General features: G+C 43.5%; 1 protein-coding gene across 3 annotated transcripts in view; it reads left to right on the top strand.

Annotated features, from left to right (window-relative positions):
- Window positions 1-23,626, top strand: part of LOC115135332 (Kv channel-interacting protein 2) — a 182,716-nt gene that overhangs the window by 148,457 nt on the left and 10,633 nt on the right. For 2 of the 3 annotated variants that reach the window (XM_065023377.1, XM_029669924.2), the window contains exon 2: window positions 21,023-21,147. In XM_065023377.1, coding sequence (XP_064879449.1) covers window positions 21,023-21,147 — 125 coding nt within the window. Of the gene's footprint in view, window positions 1-19,736; window positions 19,840-21,022; window positions 21,148-23,626 lie in introns of all 3 variants that reach the window. The other variant, XM_065023378.1, reaches the window with a different exon arrangement.

Here is a 23,626-nt window from a genome sequence, read left to right as displayed (position 1 = left end):
CTAAAAGGGCATAGCGCCTCAAAGTACAAAGAAGTACTTGCTTTATGTTTTTAGTGTGTTCTCTGATATCTACAGGATCAGTGTTCCAATACCGGGATGGTTGTTGCTAACGTGCGCTAATGTGACTAGAATGACGTTGTAAGTGACAGCCAACTGACATAGACATGTCCTGGAGAAAGCTTACATTCTTGTTAATCTAACTTTCACTGTAGCTATTACAGTGAAAAAAATACCATGCTATTTGAGGAGAGTACATAACAACAATGTATGTTGAATGTATCAAACCAGTTGCCTTTTATCACGGCAACTGGTTTGATACATTCACCTCTGAAGGTAAATAATGTACTTACATTCAGTAATCTTGCTCTGATTTGTCATCCTGAGGGTCCCAGAGAAAAAACATACCATCGTTTTTTGATCAAATCCATGTTTATTTTCAATTGTAGGAACTGGGTTCTACAGTTTGAACTCCTGCTGTGTCTGTCCAACTCATTCCAAACCATCTCAATTGGGTTGTGGTCAGGTGATTGTTGAGGTCAGGTCATCTGATGCCACACTCCATCACTCTCCTTCTAGGTCAAAGAGCCCTTACACAGCCTGGAGGTGTGTTGGGAGGTGTGTTGGGTCATTGTTCTGTTGTAAAACAAATCATAGTCCCACTAAGAGCAAACCAGATGGGATGGCACATCGCTGCAGAATGCTGTGGTAGCCATGCTGGTTAAGTGTGCCATGAATTATATATAAATCAGAGACAGTGCCACCAGCAAAGCACCCCCACACCATCACACCTTCACATCCATGCTTCACAGTGGGAACCACTCAGATCATCCTTTCAGCTACTCGCCGTCTCACAAAGACACAGTGGTTAAAATCAAAACTCTCAAATTTGGACTCATCAGACCTAAGGACAGATTTCCACCAGTCTCATGTCCATTGCTCAGGTTTCTTGGCCTAAGCAAGTATCTTCTTTTCATTGGTGTCCTTTAGTGGTGGCTTCTGTGCAGCAATTTGACCATGAAGGCCTGATTCACGCAGTCTCCTCTAAACAGTTGATGTTGAGATGTGTCTGTTACTTGAACTCTGTCAAGCATTTATTTGGGCTCCAATTTTTGAGGCTGGTATCTCTAATGAACCTATGCGTTGCAGCAGAGGTAACTCTGGGTCTTCCTTTCCTGTGGCGGACCTCATGAGAGCCAGTTTCATCATAGCGCTTGATGATTTTTGCGACTGCACTTGGAGAAAGTTCTTGATTTGTTAAACCCTTTTTTTGGTTACTACATGATTCCATATGAGTTATTTCATAGTTAATGTCTTCACTATTATTCTACAATGTAGAAAAAATATAGAAAAACGCTTGAATGAGTAGGTGTGTCCAAACTTGTCACTGGTACAGTATATGCACTGCTCAAAAATTAAAGGGAACACTAAAATATCACATCCTAGATCTGAATGAATGAAATATTCTTATTAAATACTTTTTTCTTTACATAGTTGAATGTGCTGACAACAAAATCACACAAAAATGATCAATGGAAATCAAATTTATCAACCCATGGAGGTCTCGATTTGGAGTCACACTCAAAATTAAAGTGGAAAACCACACTACAGGCTGATCCAACTTTGATGTAATGTCCTTAAAACAAGTTAAAATGAGGCTCAGTAGTGTGTGTGGCCTCCACGTGCCTGTATGACCTCCCTACAACACCTGGGCTTGCTCCTGGTGAGGTGGCGGATGGTCTCCTGAGGGATCTCCTCCCAGACCTGGACTAAAGCATCCACCAAGTCCTGGACAGTCTGTGGTGCAACGTGGCGTTGGTGGATGGAGCGAGACGTGCTCAATTTGATTCAGGTCTGGGGAACGGGCGGGCCAGTCCATAGCATCAATGCCTTCCTCTTGCAGGAACTGCTGACACACTCCAGCCACATGAGGTCTAGCTTTGTCTTGCATTAGGAGGAACCCATGGCCAACCGCACCAGCATATGGTCTCACAAGGGGTCTGAGGATCTCATCTCGGTACCTAATGGCAGTCACGGTCAGAAACAGATTGGCAAATTCGCACAGCGAGCACATGGAGGGCTGTGCGGCCCCCCAAAGAAATGCCACCCCACACCATGACTGACCCACCACCAAAACGGTCATGCTGGAGGATGTTGCAGGCAGCAGAACGTTCTCCACGGCGTCTCCAGACTCTGTCACGTCTGTCACGTGCTCAGTGTGAACCTGCTTTCATCTGTGAAGAGCACAGGGCGCCAGTGGCGAATTTGCCAATCTTGGTGTTCTCTGGCAATCTTGGTGTTCACCTGTGGACGTCGGGCCCTCATACCACCCTCATGGAGTCTGTTTCTGACCGTTTGAGCAGACACATGCACATTTGTGTTCTACTGGAGGTCATTTTGCAGGGCTCTGGTAGTGCTCCTCCTGCTCCTCCTTGCACAAAGGCGGAGGTAGCGGTCTTGCTGCTGGGTTGTTGCCCTCCTACGGCCTCCTCCACATCTCCTGATGTACTGGCCTGTCTCCTAGTAGCGCCTCCATGCTCTGGACACTACGCTGATAGACACAGCAAACCTTCTTGCCACAGCTCGCATTGATGTGCCATCCTGGATGAGCTGCACAACCTGAGCCACTTGTGTGGGTTGTAGACTCCGTCTCATGCTACCACTAGAGTGAAAGCACCGCCAGCATTCAAAAGTGACCAAAACATCAGCCAGGAAGCATAGGAACTGAGAAGTGGTCTGTGGTCACCACCTGCAGAACCACTCCTTTATTGGGGGTGTCTTGATAATTGCCTATAATTTCCACCTGTTGTCTATTCCATTTGCACAACAGCATGTGAAATTTATTGTCAATCAGTGTTGCTTCCTAAGTGGACAGTTGGATTTCACAGAAGTGTGATTGACTTGGAGTTACATTGTGTTGTTTAAGTGTTCCCTTTATTTTTTTGAGCAGAGTATGTGTGTATATATAACAATTTAAAGGCAATGCTACCAAAAACTAATTGAGTGTATGTAAACTTCTGACCCACTGGGAATGTGATGAAATAAATAAATGCTGAAACAAATCATTCTCTCTACTATTAATCTGGCATTTCACATTCTTAAAATAAATTGGTGATCCTAACTGACCTAAGACAGAGAATTTTTATTAAATTATTAAATGTCAGGAATTGTGAAAAACTGAGTTTAAATGTAGTTGACTAAGGTGTATGTAAACTTCCGACTTCAACTGTATATATAGTATTTTTTTTTTTAATAGCTTAAGGTCTTAGGTGTCAGAGCTACTGTATATGATTTAACTACATACTTTTTTTATTAATAATTTAGTCTAATAAAGTGTTGTATTGTGTTCTCTCTGAGACCAAGGTTGTGTTACTCAATTAAATTTAGAGCAAGACTTCAATTTGCTGACTTCAAATCAAATCAAATCAAATTGTATTTGTCACATACACATGGTTAGCAGATGTTAATGCGAGTGTAGCGAAATGCTTGTGCTTCTAGTTCCGACAATGCAGTAATAACCAACGAGTAATCTAGCTAACAATTCCAAAACTACTGTCTTATACACACAAGTGTAAAGGGATAAAGAATTTTTACATAAAGATATATGAATGAGTGATGGTACAGAGCGGCATAGGCAAGATGCAGTAGATGGTATCGACTACAGTATATACATATGACATGAGTATGTAAACAAAGTGGCATAGTTTAAAGTGGCTAGTGATACATGTATTACATAAAGATGCAGTAGATGATATAGAGTACAGTATATACGTATACATATGAGATAAATAATGTGGGGTATGTAAACATTATATTAAGTAGCATTGTTTAAAGTGGCTAGTGATATATTTTACATCAATTCCCATCAATTCCCATTATTAAGGTGGCTGGAGTTGAGTCAGTGTGTTGGCAGCAGCCACTCAATGTTAGTGGTGGCTGTTTAACAGTCTGATGGCCTTGAGATAGATGCTGTTCATCGACTACAGCTCGGCATTTAACACCATAGTGCCCTCCAAGCTCGTCATCAAGCTCGAGACCCTGGGTCTCGACCCCGCCCTGTGCAACTGGGTACTGGACTTCCTGACGGGCCGCCCCCAGGTGATGAGGGTAGGCAACAACATTTCCACCCCGCTGATCCTCAACACTGGGGCCCCACAAGGGTGCGTTCACGCACGCCTCCAACTCAATCATCAAGTTTGCGGACGACACAACAGTGGTAGGCTTGATTACCAACAACGACGAGACGGCCTACAGGGAGGAGGTGAGGGCCCTCGGAGTGTGGTGTCAGGAAAATAACCTCACACTCAACGTCAACAAAACTAAGGTGATGATTGTGGACTTCAGGAAACAGCAGAGGGAACACCCCCCTATCCACATTGATGGGACAGTAGTGGAGAGGGTAGTAAGTTTTAAGTTCCTCGGCGTACACATCACAGACAAACTGAATTGGTCCACCCACACAGACAGCATCGTGAAGAAGGTGCAGCAGCGCCTCTTCAACCTCAGGAGGCTGAAGAAATTCGGCTTGTCACCAAAAGCACTCACAAACTTCTACAGATGCACAATCGAGAGCATCCTGTCAGGCTGTATCACCGCCTGGTACGGCAACTGCTCCGCCCACAACCGTAAGGCTCTCCAGAGGGTAGTGAGGTCTGCACAACGCATCACCGGGGGCAAACTACCTGCCCTCCAGGACACCTACACCACCCGATGTCACAGGAAGGCCATAAAGATCATCAAGGACAACAACCACCCGAGCCACTGCCTGTTCACCCCGCTATCATCCAGAAGGCGAGGTCAGTACAGGTGCATCAAAGCTGGGACCGAGAGACTGAAAAACAGCTTCTATCTCAAGGCCATCAGACTGAACCTCTTAGGGATGATGCGGAATTTGGTTCCTGTACAGGAACCAAAATCCGTGAAATTTCAGAGCGCCACCTGTAGTACTCGATAAAACTCAAACTTTCATTAAAACACACATGTAAGGTACTCAATTAAAGCTACACTCGTTGTGAATCTAGCCAACATGTCAGATTTGTAAAATGCTTTTCGGCGAAAGCATGAGAAGCTATTATCTGATAGCATGCACCCCCCGAAATACCTGAACGAGACCTAAACAAAAGATTTAGCGGTAGCTGGCGCTACCCATAACGCAGAAATAAAATAATAAAAACATAAATAAATAAAAACATTCATTACCTTTGACGAGCTTCTTTGTTGGCACTCCTATATGTCCCATAAACATCACAATTGGGTCTTTTTCCCGATTAAATCCGTCATTGTATACCTAAAATGTCAATTTATGAAGGCCGATCTGATCCAGGAAAATTCACCTTTACAAGACGCAACGTCACTTTTTAAAATTAAAAAAGTTGCCTATAAACTTTTACAAATCACTTCAAACTACTTTTGTAAACCAACTTTAGGTATTAATAAACGTTAATAATCGAACAAATTGATCACGGGGCGATCTGTATTCGATAGCAGCAAGTCTTGAAATCATCGTCCATTTTTTCACTTTCATAACTTCCTCCGGTGCACCCCAAGACAGGAAGTGCCTATACGTCATCCCACCAAGGATAAACCTGCAAGGAAATGCCAGTACTGGCGACATCGTGTGGAAGCTGTAGGCATTGTCAACGGAACCTCTTCTATTTTCTATCGCCTTAGACAATACATTGACTGGCGGATGAATATTTTTTTTTTGTGTTTTTGGTGAACAGTTTTCCCTGGGATTTTTACTCCTAAACACGTTCTGTTATAGCCACAGACATGATTTAACCAGTTTTAGAGACTTCTGAGTGTTTTTAATACACACATACTTATCATATGCATATACTATATTCCTGGCATGAGTAGCAGGACGTTGAAATGTTGCGCGATTTTTTACAAAAAGCTGCGAAAATTCGCATCATCCCTAACAGGTTTTAAACAGCCACCACTAACATTGAGTGGCTGCTGCCAACACACTGACTCAACTCCAGCCACTTTAATAATGGGAATTGATAGGAAATGATGTAAAATATATCACTAGCCACTTTAAACAATGCTACCTAATATAGTGTTTACATACCCTACATTATTCATCTCATATGTATATGTATATACTGTACTCTATATCATCTACTGCATCTTTATGTAATACATGTATCACTAGCCACTTTAACTATGCCACTTTGTTTACATACTCATCTCATATGTATATACTGCACTCAATACCATCTACTGTATCTTGCCTATGCCGCTCTGTACCATCACTCACTCATATATCTTTATGTACATATTCTTATCCCCTTACACTTGTGTGTATAAGGTAGTAGTTTTGGAATTGTTAGCTAGATTACTTGTTGGTTATTACTGCATTGTCGTAACTAGAAGCACAAGCATTTCGCTACTCTCGCATTAACATCTGCTAACCATGTGTATGTGACAAATAACATTTGATTTGATTTTATTTGATTTTTCAGTCTCTCGGTCCCAGCTTTGATGCACCTGTACTGATATGATAATCATCATCATAACCGTTAACACCAACATAACACAAATAAATTGTTTCAGTATAAGCCATACTGTGCTGTACTGTGCTGTACGAGCGTACCTGTGTGCCTGCGTGCGTGCACGTGTTTTTTTTATAGCCTCTGATCCTTCATTGTCTTCCCACTGTTTGTCTGTGCAGTCATAATCTGAATGGAGGACTGTTCCAGAAAGGGAGAGAAGAGACAGACAGGCAAGGCAGCCAGAGATGCAGTCAGACAGACAGACAGGCAGGCAGGAAAAAAAACGAGGTAGAAGTTAGACTGACAAATCACTGTTGCATACAAATGTTAATGGCAATGCTTCATTTGATTTACACAACGCTGCCCTCTTGTGGAGCATTAGTGGATTCCAATCATGAATTAATTATTGATTGTCATGGCAAATGTATTATGCACAATTAAAATTGCGTGAGCAACAAAGAACATCATTTGATCAGAGGAATTCCCCAGTCAATGTTGAATTTTGCCCAAGAAAGAAGACTTTGACACAACTTTGATTACGTGACTCTAAAAAGGCAGAACATCCTCAAAGCAGATTTTTCAACGCTGCCAGCCGAGTGCCTCTGTGCCTGTGTGTGCGCGCGTGTGGTGCATGTTTCTGTTATGAATACAGTGAAGATTTTTCCTACTTTGTAATCAGATTTTGTCAGTTTATGCAGTTCATGCCAAAAGGGCCGAGTTAATGTAATTCATCTATTTTGTCCTAGATCCCTATTTAAAAATACCTAAAGCTAATGATCTATGGAAATTGATCTCGCCTTTCATTTACAGTAATTTGGAACTCATTACTGTATTTTGAGCACCGTTCGTCAATGTCCCTTTCTGTCTCTCACCTATACACACACGCACGCACGTGTGCACAAACACACACACACACACACACACACACACACACACACACACACCTAGACATTTTAATTAGCTTATTATCTTTGAGAGGGATAATTGCACAGATAGAAGTCTAAATCTGGAGGTTTTCAATTATTCTGTCTGGCTGGCTGCAGGCAAAGTATCCCTCATCATAACTAATACATAGTCTGGCTGATTAGCTTAAGACACCACACTGTTTTCTCTCCAAAATGGCTGTGTGTGTGTGTGTGTGTGTGTGTGTGTGTGTGTGTGTGTGTGTGTGTGTGTGTGTGTGTGTGTGTGTGTGTGTGTGTGTGTGTGTGTGTGTGTGTGTGTGTGTGTGTGTGTGTGTGTGTGTGTGTGTGTGTGTGTTGGCCAAGGTTATCTGATTTAGCAAGGACTGAATCTTGGAGCCCTCAGTTGCTCGTTGGTGTGGCTGAGTGTTAAGTGGTCACTAGGTGCTGTTGCTGAGGAGCTTAGTTCCAATACAGCCTGTGGAGCATTAATCACTGAGCTGGCAGACCAGTCCTCCTTACTCTTCTACCCCCTTTCTCAACTCTCTGTTTCCCCCTTTTTTCATCTGGTCCCTTATTATTAATGTAAATGCATTGAGAACACTCACACACGCACACAAATGCGCATGCACACACCCACGCACACACACCCCTGTCCCGCAAACCACTTTCCATCTTATCCCTTGTACATTTTTACTCTTCCTCCCCAGTTCCATCGCTCTCATTGAGATTGTATTTCCACTTGTTGATAGTGTCCCATATCGTGTATCTAAACGGTTGTGACATAATGTATTTCTCTTTCTGCTGTAAAGTCAGACACCTTTTTTTTAGGATTCAGTGTACAGCAATAGATTTCCTGGTTAGTTGAGTCATTTGGTGTTGGTTGAATTTGGTTTGGTTTGGTTTAGTTTTGGCCACTTACTCTATCTTGACTGTTTAGTTTAACTGTGGTTAGTTTGTCAGTCTCTGCTTAGTTTGGCTGGGTAAGGTACACTGTGGTCGGTATGTCATTCTGGTTAACTGTTGGTTTGGTGACAGTTTTTGGTTAGTTGGGTGTTCTGGTGTTATTACTGCATCCGTGTATCAGGTGCCAAGCTAAACAACCTGAGGCCTGGCATCTTACTGGCACAAAGACATGATACACCTGGAGTCAGATTTCACTCAATGACACACACTACAGCTCACTGGGACATACAGGCCTGCAAGTGGGTATGTGTGTTTGTGTAGGTGAAAGGGAAGCACCCATAGTAAAGAGAGACACATCCGTGAGTTTGCCCACTGCTGCCAGCGTCACGCCAGTCCCAAATGTCGGTCTCTCTCCTCACTCCCCCATTCCACCCCTTTCCTCACAGACTCACGGCATTTCTGAAGTGATCTCTCTGCTTTCCTTCCCTCCTCTCCTCTCCCGAGTCCGCTATCCTGTCTCTTCTCTCCTCCCTCTTCCCCTCTCCTCCTTCTTCTGTCCTCCCTCTCTCCCCTTCTCCCAGCTCTCCTCCTTATTTCATCCTTCTCTCCTAGCTCTTCCTTACCTCTATCCAAACTCATGCCACTTACCCAATTACACACTAGGAGGGACTGAGCAGGAGGGGATGGAGAGAGGGAGGGAAGGGAAACAAACAGAATGACAGAAAGAAACGGTTATAGGTAGACGAATAGGAGTGAGAGTAAAATAATAAACCTTAGATATACCTTAGAACTACAGTGGACTATAATCACCTCTCGACTCTGGTTAATGGCGTTGGAGTGTTCGTCTAACTTTTAACAATTGTTATCTGGACTTACGGACGATTGATGATAGTTGACGAGGCTGGCTGACAGGTCCAATCGGAGGGCGGCTGAGTTACGGAGAACCTTCTCTGTGCCCTCTGAGGCATCAAGGCTTTGACTAACAACCACCTGTGAGCTGTTCTTGACAGGGCAGCTACTACGGACAGTCAACTCTATACTGTCAATATTACCTACCACAGACAGGAGAGAGGGGATAGAGGGAGTTTGTCTCAACATCGTCGTCACTTCTGACCTTAGTGGACGTGCCATGACTTTTTACTGGCAGATAGTGGGAGACTGAACAAAAGAGAGAGAACAGGTGGACAGAGTGATATAAATGCGACTGGGGGACCGGAGGGGTTCTGAGCTAAGGGGGGCTCTCTTGGATTGACACGGACAGACAGAGAGAACGAGAGAAAGATAGAGGGAAAGGAGAGATCTCTCCATCTCTGGGACAGTGTGTCAAGATGCAGTTGATTTTTTTCCGTGAGGTGTGGGAGATGGAGGGGTTGCAGACAGTGGGGATACTCCTGGTGGTCTGTAGCTCCCTCAAACTGATGCACTTCCTGGGGCTCATCGATTTCTCCTCCGGAGGTAAGATACAGGGGGCTGAGGGCTGGGTATGAAACATGGGACAGATATAGTTAAAGGACAGGAAGGGTGGGGGGGTTAGGGACAGGGATAGGGGTAGGAGAAGAGGCAAGGTTATGGGCTGGGTACAGAGGGGCTTGAGGTTAGGGAGAGGGTTAGGGTGTGGGAGAGATGTCTATGTATGGCAAGAAGACTCAATCCTTAATCTGTCTGATAAATGGTGGACTTTAATGGCTGTAATTCAGGTCATTGGGTGTCAAATCGAGCTTGCGTACATTTTTCGGTACACTTTCCAAATGTCGACTAAACAAAATACGCTAGACAAGGTGGGATCTTTTTGTATCTGGAAAATTAAATATGTGAGAAATATTGATGGAAATGCTTTTATGTGCAAATATTGATATATTAATCATCATATTGAAATAAACGACATGTTGTGTGGTCCTCCCACTATGACTCGTCAGGAAAGCATGCAGTTTATTAGGCTACAGATTAAATAAATTATTTCGGAACTTCACAGGGTGGTGAAAGTGCAAGGTGATGAGTTTGACGCTCCTTTCCAATAACTATCGTGGGTCTTATGTCATAAGACATGATAATCGATGAATGGCTGAAGTTTGACAACTAAAAATAATTTTGCTCTTTTGTCAATAATAATAATCTCTTCATATATAAGCTATACGTGTGCTCTTAGCCAACAGTGAGAAGATAGCGCTGTGGCTAGAGCGCACTTTCCAATTTCAGAGTGGGCACACTCACTATATAGCCCACATTTTTTTATGAGAAAACAATCAGTAGAGTTGAAAATGCGATGAAACCGCATTTAACTTTTCGCAAAAAGTTATTTTATGTGCACTACGTCGTCACGCACAGCCTTTTATCTGCCACGAGTCAGTTTGATAGAAACACATCTCTGGTGGGAAAATGTTTTTTTAATGCAGATCTTAGAAAATTTGCATGAAAATATGTCACCAATTAGATGACCTAGCTTGTGTCTACATCTATTTTTCCTCTCTCACTCTTCTCTGTGCCTAATGAGCTGTCTATACTTTATATTACTAATGGACAGATTCCTAGATGGTTAGTTGGCCATGGATTACAGCCGTTTGAGGGTAATAGCAGACACGTTTTTCCAAAACATGGTTTGTGTATAGGTGCCCTCGAGGGAACACAAGGCAGAGCTAGCCGAAACGACACAAAACAATTGCTTTCCGGACATTCGTTAATTTGAGACGTTAAGGTTAATTTCATCAATTGCTTGTCCTTGTAATTGGAATGTACACTACCGTTCAAAAGTTTGGGATAACTTAGAAATCTCCTTGTTTTTGAAAGAAAAGCACATTTGTTTTGTCTACTAAAATAACATCAAATTGATCAGAAATCCAGTGTAAACATTGTTAATGTTGTAAATGACTATTGTAGCTGGAAACGGCTGATTTTTTAATGGAATATCTACATAGGCGTACAGAGGCCCATTATCAGCAACCATCACCCAAATATTCAATTTTATTTGGAATGGCAAGCCAGACAAAATTAAATGGTCCTATTTATGCAAGGAATATGAATTCGCAAAAACTTAAGGACTCAGTCAAACAAATGTTATACTTAAATCCGAACTGGTTCTTTAGCAGATTAGTAAGAATGTCTCATCCCCATGTTCAAGAATGGCCATCTTCCCTTTATTCAGATTAAAACTTGTGACTTTTGGTTAATTGAAAATGAAATAATCTCCAAAATATTGCTATTTTAAAACAAGCTGTTTTAAAAGTTGGGTGCAATTTTAGTTTTAATCCACCAGAAAAGACAGAAGAATAATACAACAAATAATGTGGTTAAACTCAAATATACTATTTGATTAAAAAAATAACATTATAAAAATAAAGTTATAGTCTTTGTAAATGATATCATAAATAGGACTGGTGGAGTTATGCCACACATGCAGCTAACAATATAAGGAAGTGTCTGCTCTACCAAAAATGACAACCAACTAATTGCAGCATTACTTCAAAAATGGAAGAGGCGGAAAATGTATTCCTTTTTAAGGAATTATTACTTAAAAATCATACAATGTGATTTTCTGTATTTTTGTTTCAGATTCAGTCTCTCACAGTTGAAGTGTACTTATGATTAAAAAAAATACAGACCTCTACATGCTTTGTAAGTAGTAAAACCTGCAAAATCGGTAGTGTATCAAATAATTGTTCTCCCCACTGTATATATATATATATATATATATATATATATATATATATATATATATATATATATATATATATATATATATATATGGGGGATACAACCATTCCAGCACACTTAAAAATATGTGGTAAATATGTGGTCTTCAGAAATAGATGGGAGTAGGATAGGAGTAAAAACAAACAAAATATAACCATAGTTATGTAGATTGTGTCCAAAACATGTATATAGTATGTATAAGCTGGAAGTAGAAGCCTAAGTGTTGTTGTTCATTCGTTTACTCCAATTAGGGGAGGGGTGGTAGGGTCAGTGGAAAATAATAAAGGAAAATATATTTTTAAAAGGTGTGTGTGTTTAAGGTCACCGTTATGAAAACTTAGGACACTAAAGAGGCCTTTATACTAACTACTGACTCTCTTTCTACTGACACCAAAAGAAAGATGCCCAGTGTCCCTGCTCATCTGCGTGAACGTGCCTTAGGCATACTGCAAGGAGGCATGAGGACTGCAGATGTGGACAGGGCAATAAATTGCAATGTCCGTACTGTGAGACGCCTAAGACAGCGCAGGGAGACAGGACGGACAGCTGATCGTCCTCGCAGTGGCAGACCACGTGTAACAACACCTGCACAGGATCGGTACATCGAATATCACACCTGCGGGACAGGTACAGGATGGCAACAACAACTGCCCGAGTTACACCAGGATTGCAAAATCCCTCCATCAATGCTCAGAATATATGCATTAGGCTGAGAGAGGCTGGACTGAGGGCTTGTAGGCCTGTCGTAAGGCAGGTCACCATTGGCAACAACGTCGCCTATGGATGCAAACCCACCGTCGCTGGACCAGACAGGACTGGCAAAAAAGTGCTCTTCACTGACGAATCGCAATTTTGTCTCACCAGGGGCGATGGTCAGATTCGCATTTATAGTCGAAGGATGAGCGTTACATCGAGGCCTGTACTCTGGAGCACGATCGATTTGGAGGTGGAGGGTCCATCATGGTCTGGGGCAGTGTGTCACAGCATCATCGGACTGAGCTTGTTGTCATTGCAGGCAATCTCAATGCTGTGCGTTACAGGGAAGATACCCTCCTCCCTTATGTGGTACCCTTCCTGCAGGCTCATCCTGACATGACCCTCCAGCATGACAATGCCACCAGCCATACTGTTTGTTCTGTGTGTGATTTCCTGCAAGACAGGAATGTCAGGGTTCTGCCATGGCCAGCGAAGAGCCCAGATCTCAATCCCATTGAGCAGGTCTGGGACCTGTTGGATCGGAGGGTGAGGCTTGGGCCATCCCCCCCAGAAATGTTTGGGAACTTGCAGGTCCCCCCCCCCTTTGTTCAGGGACACATTATTCCATTTCTGTTAGTCATATGTCTGTGGAACTTGTTTAGTTTATGTCTCAGTTGTTGAATCTTGTTATGTTCATACAAATATTTACACATGTTAAGTTTGCTGAAAATAAACGCAGTTGACAGTAAGAGGACGTTACTTTTTTTGCTGTTTTCTGTATATTTATTTCATATGTATGTGTATGTATTGTAGCGGTTTCAGGGGTTGTGTGGTGGGTGGAAGGACGGTATGTGCCTGAAAGGTTTCTTTGTTTTCTGGCTGCCAGGACCACAGAAAGCAATGAGAAGTATTTACCAGAGGTAGGACCATGGACAGCTCATGGGGAACCTTCTAGACTGCAGCAGAACAACCACACCTGTCTCCAGTTGGAATCAGAGGCAAACTGCAGACAGGTGAAACCAATCAGGGCCTCTACTTAACCGCGCCCTGGATTTCCTTCCTTCCTTTGTCTTTTCTTTGACCCCGATAGGTGAAGGAGTAATAGGTTATTGGGGAGACAGAGCGTACAGTGGAGAAGGCGGTTTACCGGAAGATAGGGACTGATGATTTTAAACAAGGATTTTACCCCCAAAGTCCAAGATTGGAGGACCTTCCACTGATGAGTTTGTTTTGAGTTTGGTATATCAGGAACGCTGCCAAAACCTGATAATAATAAACCGGTTTAACCCTTTACTTGGACTGGTGGTGTGTGTTTGTATGCGTAAACCCTGTCTTACAAAGATCTTGGCGCCGAAACCGCCACATTGGTGGAGAATGTGAGCAGGCTGTGAGGATACACACACACACACACAGTTTTAAGGAGAGACAACCATGGAAGATCTGTTGAAGCAATTAGCCACTTCCAATAGCATGCAACAAAAAGCCAATCGGCAGCAAGCGGAAACGAAACGCCTCTTATTGGAGGAACAAATGAAGTGTCAACTGCAGGTTAATATGGACATACAAAAGTTAACTGCTGAAATCACTGCGGTGAACATTGCTCAACAGACCATTGTGGCCAGTCGATATCTGCAGAAAATGACACCTGATGTTGAGGCTTTCCTAAAGATATTTGAGCGCACGCCAGAAAGAGAGGCATGGCCACAGATACAATTTCAGGAATACTGGCTCTATTCCTTTGTGGGATGCACATCAGGCGTGATCTGATCTGGAAGCAACAGAAGCCAATGACTATGACACACTGAAGAAGGAAATATTAGCACAGTTTGGAGTCACTGTTTCTTTAAGGGCCCAGCGCTTACATACTTGGACGTATCAACCCGAGAAGGCACCCAGGTCACAGATATTTGACCTGGTTCACCTAGCAAAAAAATGGCTGGAGCCCGCAACCCTCAGTACTGGGGGCATTGTGGAAAGAATAGTGATTGACCACTACATGGCCTTACCTTACGAGCTAAAGAAGGTTGTCAGCCAGGGCAGTCCCACCACAGCAGACAGAGTGGTGGACCTCATTGAGAGGTGTCGAGCAACTGACAAACTGCTCAAACCCAGTCGTCTGGACAGAACCACCCAGGAAAAGGGAGGCCTCAAAGGAGGAAGCAAGAAATCTCAACTGCAGACTCCCCGGGTTTGGAAAGGAAGAATCCAAAGAGCGGATGGGGAATGTGGGTGCCAGGACCAGGGTTTCCAACCTGAAGCAAAGGTGAGGAATAGAGGGGTTGATACTGACACCTGGGAGTACTACCACTGTGGCAAAATAGGACAGATCACATGGCACTGTCCCAAGAAGGAGGAACCTATGCTGTTCCACATTTCCAATCTACACCACTGCCATGTCATTTCAGCCCATGTCCAAGCCCACCGCCACCCACCACACCTCAGTTGGGTACAGGTCCAAGGGAAAGAAGTAGATGCTCTTCTAGACTCCGGGAGCATGGTCTCCCTCATCAGACCATCACTATTATCCCAGCCGCAGAGGACTGCCTCTCCAACCAGGGACATCACCTGTGTTCATGGGGACACCAAAACCTACCCAAACTCAGATGTAGAGATTAACACCACCAGAATGCAGTTCAGAGTTAACCTAGGATTGATTGAGAACCTACCATATCCCGTGCTACTAGGTCACGACTGTCCATATTTTCAAGAATTGTGGAAAAGACTACAGGACGAAGGAGATGACGGTGCCAGATAATAGGGCATGCCAGGCGATATTTACATTTTCCAGTGAAAAGAAAAGAAAACCGCTACCAAAGAACTATCTGACCTATGAAACGAAAGTTAACAAATTGGTACTTACCTGCCCGCATCCTGTAGCCGACACTAGAGTTCTCCTGGAAGAAGAAGGGGAAGGACACGACGAAGAGGCAGGAAACCCAGTGTGGATAAATGGGCCATAAATGGTGGAAGAGGAGGAACAGGAAGCACAGGCCGAGGGGCCTGGAAATTCTTATGCCCATCAGATTTTTCCTCCTGAGTTAACACAGTATAGGGGAAGGTTTGGTACTGCTCAGATAGAAGACCCCACACTACAGAACGCCAGACAGAATGTCAAGGTAATAGATGGTGTACCTGTAAATCGTGCTAATGTACTCACCTTTCCCCATTTTCCATGAGGAACAATCTCTTATACCAGGTATCAAAGTCCAATGACATCACAGTGGAGCAGCTGTTGGTTCCAACCCCGTTTCATGTGACAGTGCTGAACCTGGCCCATAACCACTTGTTGGGAGGACATTTACGGAGAGAAACACAAGAACGGGTGTTACAACGCTTTTTCTGGCCGGGGTGTATGCGGTAAGATATTGCCAGGTGTGTCCTGACTGTCAGAGAACCTCACCCCTTCCTGATTTACACAATTCCTTAATCCCGTTGCCAATGATAGACACGCCCTTCGATAGAATTGCTAGGGATTTAATTGAACCATTATCACGGTCTGCAAAAGGTTTTCAACATCTACTGGTCGTAGTGGATTATGCCACCAGGTATCCCGAGGCTATTCCCTTGCGCAGTGCCAACACCTAGAGCATTGTCAGAGAACTGCTACAGATGTTCTCCAGGGTAGGTTTACCCGAGAGATCCTGATGGACCCAGGTATGGTGTTCATGTCTAAGGTGATGAAAGATTTTTGTAAACTGCTTCAAATCAAACAACTGTGCACTTCTGTATATCACCCACAGACCGACGGCCTAGTCGAGAGATTCAATAGAACCCTGAAATCCATGCTCAGACGGACCACGGAGCGGGATTCGGCAAAACTGGGACCAGCTGCTGCCGTTTTTGATGTTTGCTATAGGAGAAGTACCCCAGGCATCCACTGGTTTTCCCCCATTTGAGCTACTGTTTTCCCACAGGCCCAGTGGATTGTTAGATGTAACAAAGGAGAACTGGGAACAACAGCCCAGCCCCCAGAACCCTGTCATAGAACACATAGAATAAACCATGTAATGCCCATTGAAGTAACATTTACAGCAGAGTCAAGTCGACAACCGTCTCGTTCAACCCGAGAGTTCGCCCCAGAGGATCGGGTTATGGTGTCAGTACCCATGACGGAATGTAAATTCCTGGCCACATGGTGAAGTCCCTACGAGGTGCTGCAGAAAATGGGGCCTGTGAACTACCTCATCTGTCAGCCAGGGAGAAGGAAGCAAAAACAGATGTATCATGTTAACCTGTTAAGAAAGTGGATAAGTCAAGAAGTACTGTGTGGTGGGGGACAAACCAACAGACTTCAGAACCTTCGGGAAGTTGTAATCAGGGCCAAACTGCAGGGCCTCTACTTAACCGCGCCCTACATTTCCTTTCTTTGTCTTTTCTTTGACCCCGGCAGATGAAGGAGTAATAGGTTATTGGGGAGACAGAGCATATGGTGTAGGTTTACCGGAAGAAAGGAACTAATGATTTTCAACATTTCAAAATAAAGATAAAACATTAAATGAGTATTAGGTGTGTCCAAACGTTTGACTGGTACAGTATGTACAGTGTATATATATATATATTGTATATATGGGGGATTGCAAATGATGCAGACAATCTATCTGCAATGTTAAAGCTGATCTCCCCTCAAAAACAAATTTGATTAAAAAAAAATGTATGTAGGGAATAATGTCACCCTGTGTGTGTGTGTGTGCGTGCGTGCGTGTGAGTGCATGCATTTTGGCTAGGGATAGAGTAGTGTGTGATTGACTCAGCCCTGGTGGCCATAATGGCTTTGATGTCCCTGCGTGGGTCAGATCAAACACACACACACTCCATCCCGTCTCCCAAGGCTACTCTCTGTGTGTGTGTGTGGGTGGGTGTGTGTCAGTACATTTTGCTCCAATCTCTAACCCCGTACTGCCTATTTTGGCAGCATACCTGTAGGGGGTGGGACAGAAAGCTTATGGGGAAGACAGGGAGTGACACGGTCAGCAGATCAACAGCTTGTCCTTAGTACATAATAGGGATTGTGTCAACCTGTGTGTGTGTGTGCGCATGCGTGTGTTCATTCAGAGGTGTGTTAATTTATTGGTATAGTTACAGGTCATACAATACAGGTGCTCTCTTCTTCTCTCTGCCTTAACCTTTAGAACACACAGGGATACAGTATGACTTCGCTCTGACAGTACCAGGTCTGATTCTTACTGATTGTGTCTTCGAATTGCACTGTGATTATTCTTGGTTCCAACTTGGGTTGTACTTGTGCTGTTTGTGTGGTCAGTGGGTTGAGGGTGCGTAGTGAGTAACATGAGCTGATTTCTGGTGGATGAGTTCTGATGAATGAGTTCTGATGAATGAATTCTGTTGGATGACTTCTGAAGGATGAGTCCTGGAGTTCTGATGGATGACTTTGGAGTTCTGGTGGACGAGTTCTGATGGATGAGTTCTAGTGGTTGAATTCTGATCTGTTCAAATGTGAGGACTGGTTGGGTTTGAGTCATTTGATCAAGGTCCTGCTGAATGTTGATCTAACACAGATGTTTTCAAAGTGTGAGGCGCGCCTCACCAGGGGGTTACTAGTTACTGTAATGGATTACATTTAGAAAGTAACCTACCCAACCTGTGAATGTTGTTATTGATGTTCCACATTTAAATTACACAAGATATTAACCTCATTAACAGTTAAACAATTATTTTGGGGGTTATTTAATTTGTTTTATGTGTCAAACCTCAAAATCAGACACAAACAAACACACGTCAGAGAATTACGCCCACCTCTCCATTCTTCTGTATGAAATTGCACAAACTCCAAACATTTTGCGGTGCATGTTGGGATACCACTTTTCTCTGGAGCCTGCAGCCTTGCTGGCTTGGTCAAATAGGCGGGGCTGCGCGTGAACGTGCAAATGTAGGGCAGAGGGACTGGTTTGGGATTCAGCATAACTGTATTCGGTTCTCTAATAATGAATAAATATTAGACCTGTTTCTCGTTACAATCGCGGGGAAAACACACATTTTAAAGCAGTTTGGTGGCTCCATTTAAAATGAGGGGTATTCCAGCTTTCCAGTGCTACCACATTTATTTCACAATTCCTAAAATTGCTTGCATGGCATCGTTTAAAAAATGCATACAACCAGAATTTGTCGCAGAGCTTTTAAAGGGGCAACAGCGTTTTAAAAGGGCAATGACATACTTTGTGAAATAAACAACAACTAAACGTTTTTAGACTGAATTAACTGTATATTTTGAAAGCACTTTTATTGATTTAAAGTATGTTGCATGTTCATTAAGTTTTGTCCAAAGAAATATAAAATAAAGCTGTTTTCTAACAGTTTCATTGCAACTATATATTTTAAAACAAAATGTAATATATAATATATATACATGTATATAATGGAAATTATTGTATTGATGTTCCCTGAAGGGAGGCCACTGTCTCAGACTTTGAAAACGCCTGGAGTAGAGAGTTGGGCTTGAGCTCAACAGGCTAACCATATGGCTATTCTCGAGGAGGCATTATGTCTATCAAAAAATATTGTACTGGTAGTCTAGGAATTGCCTAGAAATTGCGTTGCATTGATTCCTAGAAATCTTTGAAAAGGTCACGTAAATGTGGATTTTTAACTCATAAGAACCCTTTTGCCCTTCCCTCAGTTTCCTGTAGTCCATTCAGACTGAAGATAATTATGGCTTCATACTGAATGTTAATTATTTCTTTGTGTTTGCCAATGACTCACCCGTAGAGGTCTGTGTATGGTGATGTAAGCTATCAGCTGAAATGGACGCACACGCCCGTCCTAGAAAAGCCAGGTCAGCAAACCGAACCGTTGCCCTTACTATGGGAGACTGCTGTGCATGCTTTAATGAGTTGCATGTTGCTTATGCTGTGTGTGTGTGTGTGCGTGTGTGCGTGTGCGTTCATGCGTGTGAGTTTGTGCGTGCGTGTGTGTGTGTGTGTGTGTGTGTGCATGGTTGTGGGTGTGCATGTCAGGCCTGCGTCTGTGAGTTTTTCTTTCTTTGTGTGTCTTTGTGTGCTCTATGTCTAACCTCTGCTATGGTTGGTGATTACAGGTAACACTCCCACCATCAAAAGTAAAAAGACTATAAAGCAGAGATTCCTCAAGCTGCTGCCCTGCTGCACGCCTTCTGTTGCTGCCTCAGTCAGTCAATGCAAGTGACTCTTCACTCTTCACTCTCCCTACACACACATACACACATGGGCCCGCAAATGCACACACACGCAATCTTACTCTTACACACACACACACACTCGCGCGCGCGTGCACACACACGCACGCACGCACACAAACACACACACATGGCACACACACATGGCACACACACGGCACACACACATGTGCATGCTTACACACAGACACAGACACAGACACAGACACAGACACAGACACACACACCTTCTCTCTCTCTCTCTTTCTCTCTCACACATACACACACTGTATACAATATATCTGGATATATCTCAGTATTATTGAACTGTGTGTTCTGGAGGTATTTTACAGTATATTTGTCTGGTATGGTGAGTGACTGATGTATGTTTAAAGGTGAGAAGTGAGATGCGGACAGACAGTCAGCCCTGCTTTGCATCTTAGGATAAGAGGAGAGGAGGAGTGAGGCATGATTGTCTTCAGCTGACTGTGTGTGTAATAAGGTTGGAAGAGAGGGATGAGTGGAGAGAGATGGGTGGGGAGGGAGAGATGGAGTGTGAGGACCATATTATCATATTGCCTGAAGATCTAAGGGCTTTTGTCATTTCACTGATGTTTCGATGGTTTGCCACTACTTTCACTGAAAGGTATCATCAATGAGCACATCGGGTTACTAAATGAACTTCTCCATAGACATTCAGGAATCTCACAGTGTGATGTTGATATGTTTTTGTTTTCTATTGACGACTACCTGTCTTTCTTTGTGCACTTCAGTTTTGGGGAATTGCAATACAATGTAAATGTAGAGATGTATCATCTAACGGTATGTTTAAGTAAAGCTAATATCTGCTAACATGAATGTAATGATATTTCAAAAGTTCATAATTAACATTGATTTAGTTGGCTGTGTTTTTACCATTATAATTCTAGTACCAATTAAAAGGTGTGCCAGGCTGGCACTTGTAGGAGTAGCCTATAGCAGTGGATGCTGGTGGGAGGAGCAATAACTGTACGGCTCATTGTAATGGCTGGAATGGAATTAATGGAACGATATGAAACGTATTGAAACCACATTTGACTTCGTTCCACTGATTCCACTCCAGCCAATACAATAAACCTGCCCTCTTATAGCTCCTCCCACCAGCCTCCACTGACCTATAGGTATATCTAACAGTCCTCTCTGTCCCACAGACAGCGTAGAGGATGACTTTGAGTTGTCCACTGTGTGCCATCGACCAGAGGGGCTGGACAAACTACAGGAGCAGACCAAGTTCAACAAGAAGGAACTACAAGTTCTCTACAGGGGCTTCAAGAACGTGAGTTTGGGGGTGCGGGGAAGAGAGGGAATGGGGATCTGGGAAGGCTAGAGACCTGGGGCTGAGGGTTGGGAAAATTGCACATCCGTCAATCAGTCGAGTCACGCTGTAAAATATATATACACTGCTCAAAAAAATAAAGGGAACACTAAAATAACACATCCTAGATCTGAATGAATGAAATATTCTTATTAAATACTTTTTCTTTACATAGTTGAATGTGCTGACAACAGAATCACACAAAAATGATCAATGGAAATCAAATTTATCAACCCATGGAGGTCTGGATTTGGAGTCACACTCAAAATGAAAGTGGAAAACCACACTACAGGCTGATCCAGCTTTGATGTAATGTCCTTAAAACAAGTCAAAATGAGGCTCAGTAGTGTGTGTGGCCTCCACGTGCCTGTATGACCTCCCTACAATGCCTGGGCATGCTCCTGATGAGGTGGCGGATGGTCTCCTGAGGGATCTCCTCCCAGACCTGGACTAAAGCATCCGCCAACTCCTGGACAGTCTGTGGTGCAACGTGGCGTTGGTGGATGGAGCGAGACATGATGTCCCAGATGTGCTCAATTGGATTCAGGTCTGGGGAACGGGCGGGCCAGTCCATAGCATCAATGCCTTCCTCTTGCAGGAACTGCTCACACACTCCAGCCACATGAGGTCTAGCATTGTCTTGCATTAGGAGGAACCCAGGGCCAACTGCACCAGCATATGGTCTCACAAGGGGTCTGAGGATCTCATCTCGGTACCTAATGGCAGTCAGGCTACCTCTGGCGAGCACATGGAGCATGTGCGGCCCCTCAAAGAAATGCCACCCCACACCATGACTGACCCACCACCAAACTGGTCATGCTGGAGGATGTTGCAGGCAGCAGAACGTTCTCCACGGCGTCTCCAGACTCTCTCACGTCTGTCACGTGCTCAGTGTGAACCTGCTTTCATCTGTGAAGAGCACAGGGCGCCAGTGGCAAATTTGCCAATCTTGTTGTTCTCTGGCAAATGCCAAACGTCCTGCACGGTGTTGGGCTGTAAGCACAACCCCCACCTGTGGACGTCGGGCCCTCATACCACCCTCATGGTGTCTGTTTCTGACCGTTTGAGCAGACACATGCACATTTGTGGCCTGCTGCAGGTCATTTTGCAGGGCCCTGGCAGTGCTCCTCCTGCTCCTCCTTGCACAAAGGCGGAGGTAGCGGTCCTGCTGCTGGGTTGTTGCCCTCCTACGGCCTCCTCCACGTCTCCTGATGTACTGCCCTGTCTCCTGGTAGCGCCTCCATGCTCTGGACACTACGCTGACAGACACAGCAAACCTTCTTGCCACATCTCACATTGATGTGCCATCCTGGATGAGCTACACTACCTGAACCACTTCTGTGGGTTGTAGACTCCGTCTCATGCTACCACTAGAGTGAAAGCACCGTCAGCATTCAAAAGTGACCAAAACATCAGCCAGGAAGCATAGGAACTGAGAAGTGGTCTGCCCCCTATATCGAAGAAGTTAATCATCGATCAAATTGTAGATGCGGCAATCTGTATTCAATACAGCAAGTAAACAAACCATGCTCCTTTTTACGTTTTGCGCAACTCTCAATAGTGTAACGTTGGTCCAGGATGTGCTTCTTCTTCGTGACATCCAGTGGACTGGTGACATCCAGTGGAAGTGGTAGGAACTGAAAAATGGTTCCTATCAAATATCCCTTGGCAAAGACAACTGAGGGAAAAGTCAGAGGCAAAAAAAAAACTGAACAGTTAGTCCTCGGGGTTTCGCCTGCTACATAAATTCTGTTATACTCACAAACATGATTCAAACAGTTTTAGAAATTTCAGAGTGTTTTCTATCCATATCTACTAATAATATGCATATCTTATATTCCTGGCATGAGTAGCAGGAAGTTGAAATTGGGCACGCTATTTATCAAAAAGTGAAAATGCTGCACCCTATACCTTAAAAGGTTAAGGATTCACGTGAGACCATGTTCTAAATAGAGTGAGTATGGTAGTGTACTAAACAATGGTTGGTTTATACTACGTCTATCGACATGTCTGTAGACAGTTGTGGCAGTGACATCATGAGCATTCTATTGTCGTCTCACGTCAACCTTTTCGCTGTCATTATGAAAAGTATAAATACAAAATCTACAGGTTGCATGACATCAGCAAACTGGTGGTACAAAATAGCCTAACTGGTGTAATTTAACACCAATTAACCCAAATTAAATTAGCGCACGTCAATCTAGCAAAAATATATCAAATACAATCTTATTTGTCACATGCACAGGATACAGAAGGTGTAAACAGTACAGTGAAATGGTTACCTGCATAACATATTTTTTTGTTAAGCATGTAGCTAAACAATTAACCATTATCCCAACTCATAACGTTACTACCCTGCATAAATCTGTAAGTAGCTAACCAACTAGGTTCAATGTTAGCTTGCTAGCTAACATTAGGCTGTAACTTGCAATGAAAATGA

This window comes from Oncorhynchus nerka, linkage group LG10 (genome assembly GCF_034236695.1).
Source record: "Oncorhynchus nerka isolate Pitt River linkage group LG10, Oner_Uvic_2.0, whole genome shotgun sequence".
In the NCBI taxonomy this organism is placed as follows: Eukaryota; Metazoa; Chordata; class Actinopteri; order Salmoniformes; family Salmonidae; genus Oncorhynchus; species Oncorhynchus nerka.
This window is presented reverse-complemented; position numbering and strand designations above follow the sequence as displayed.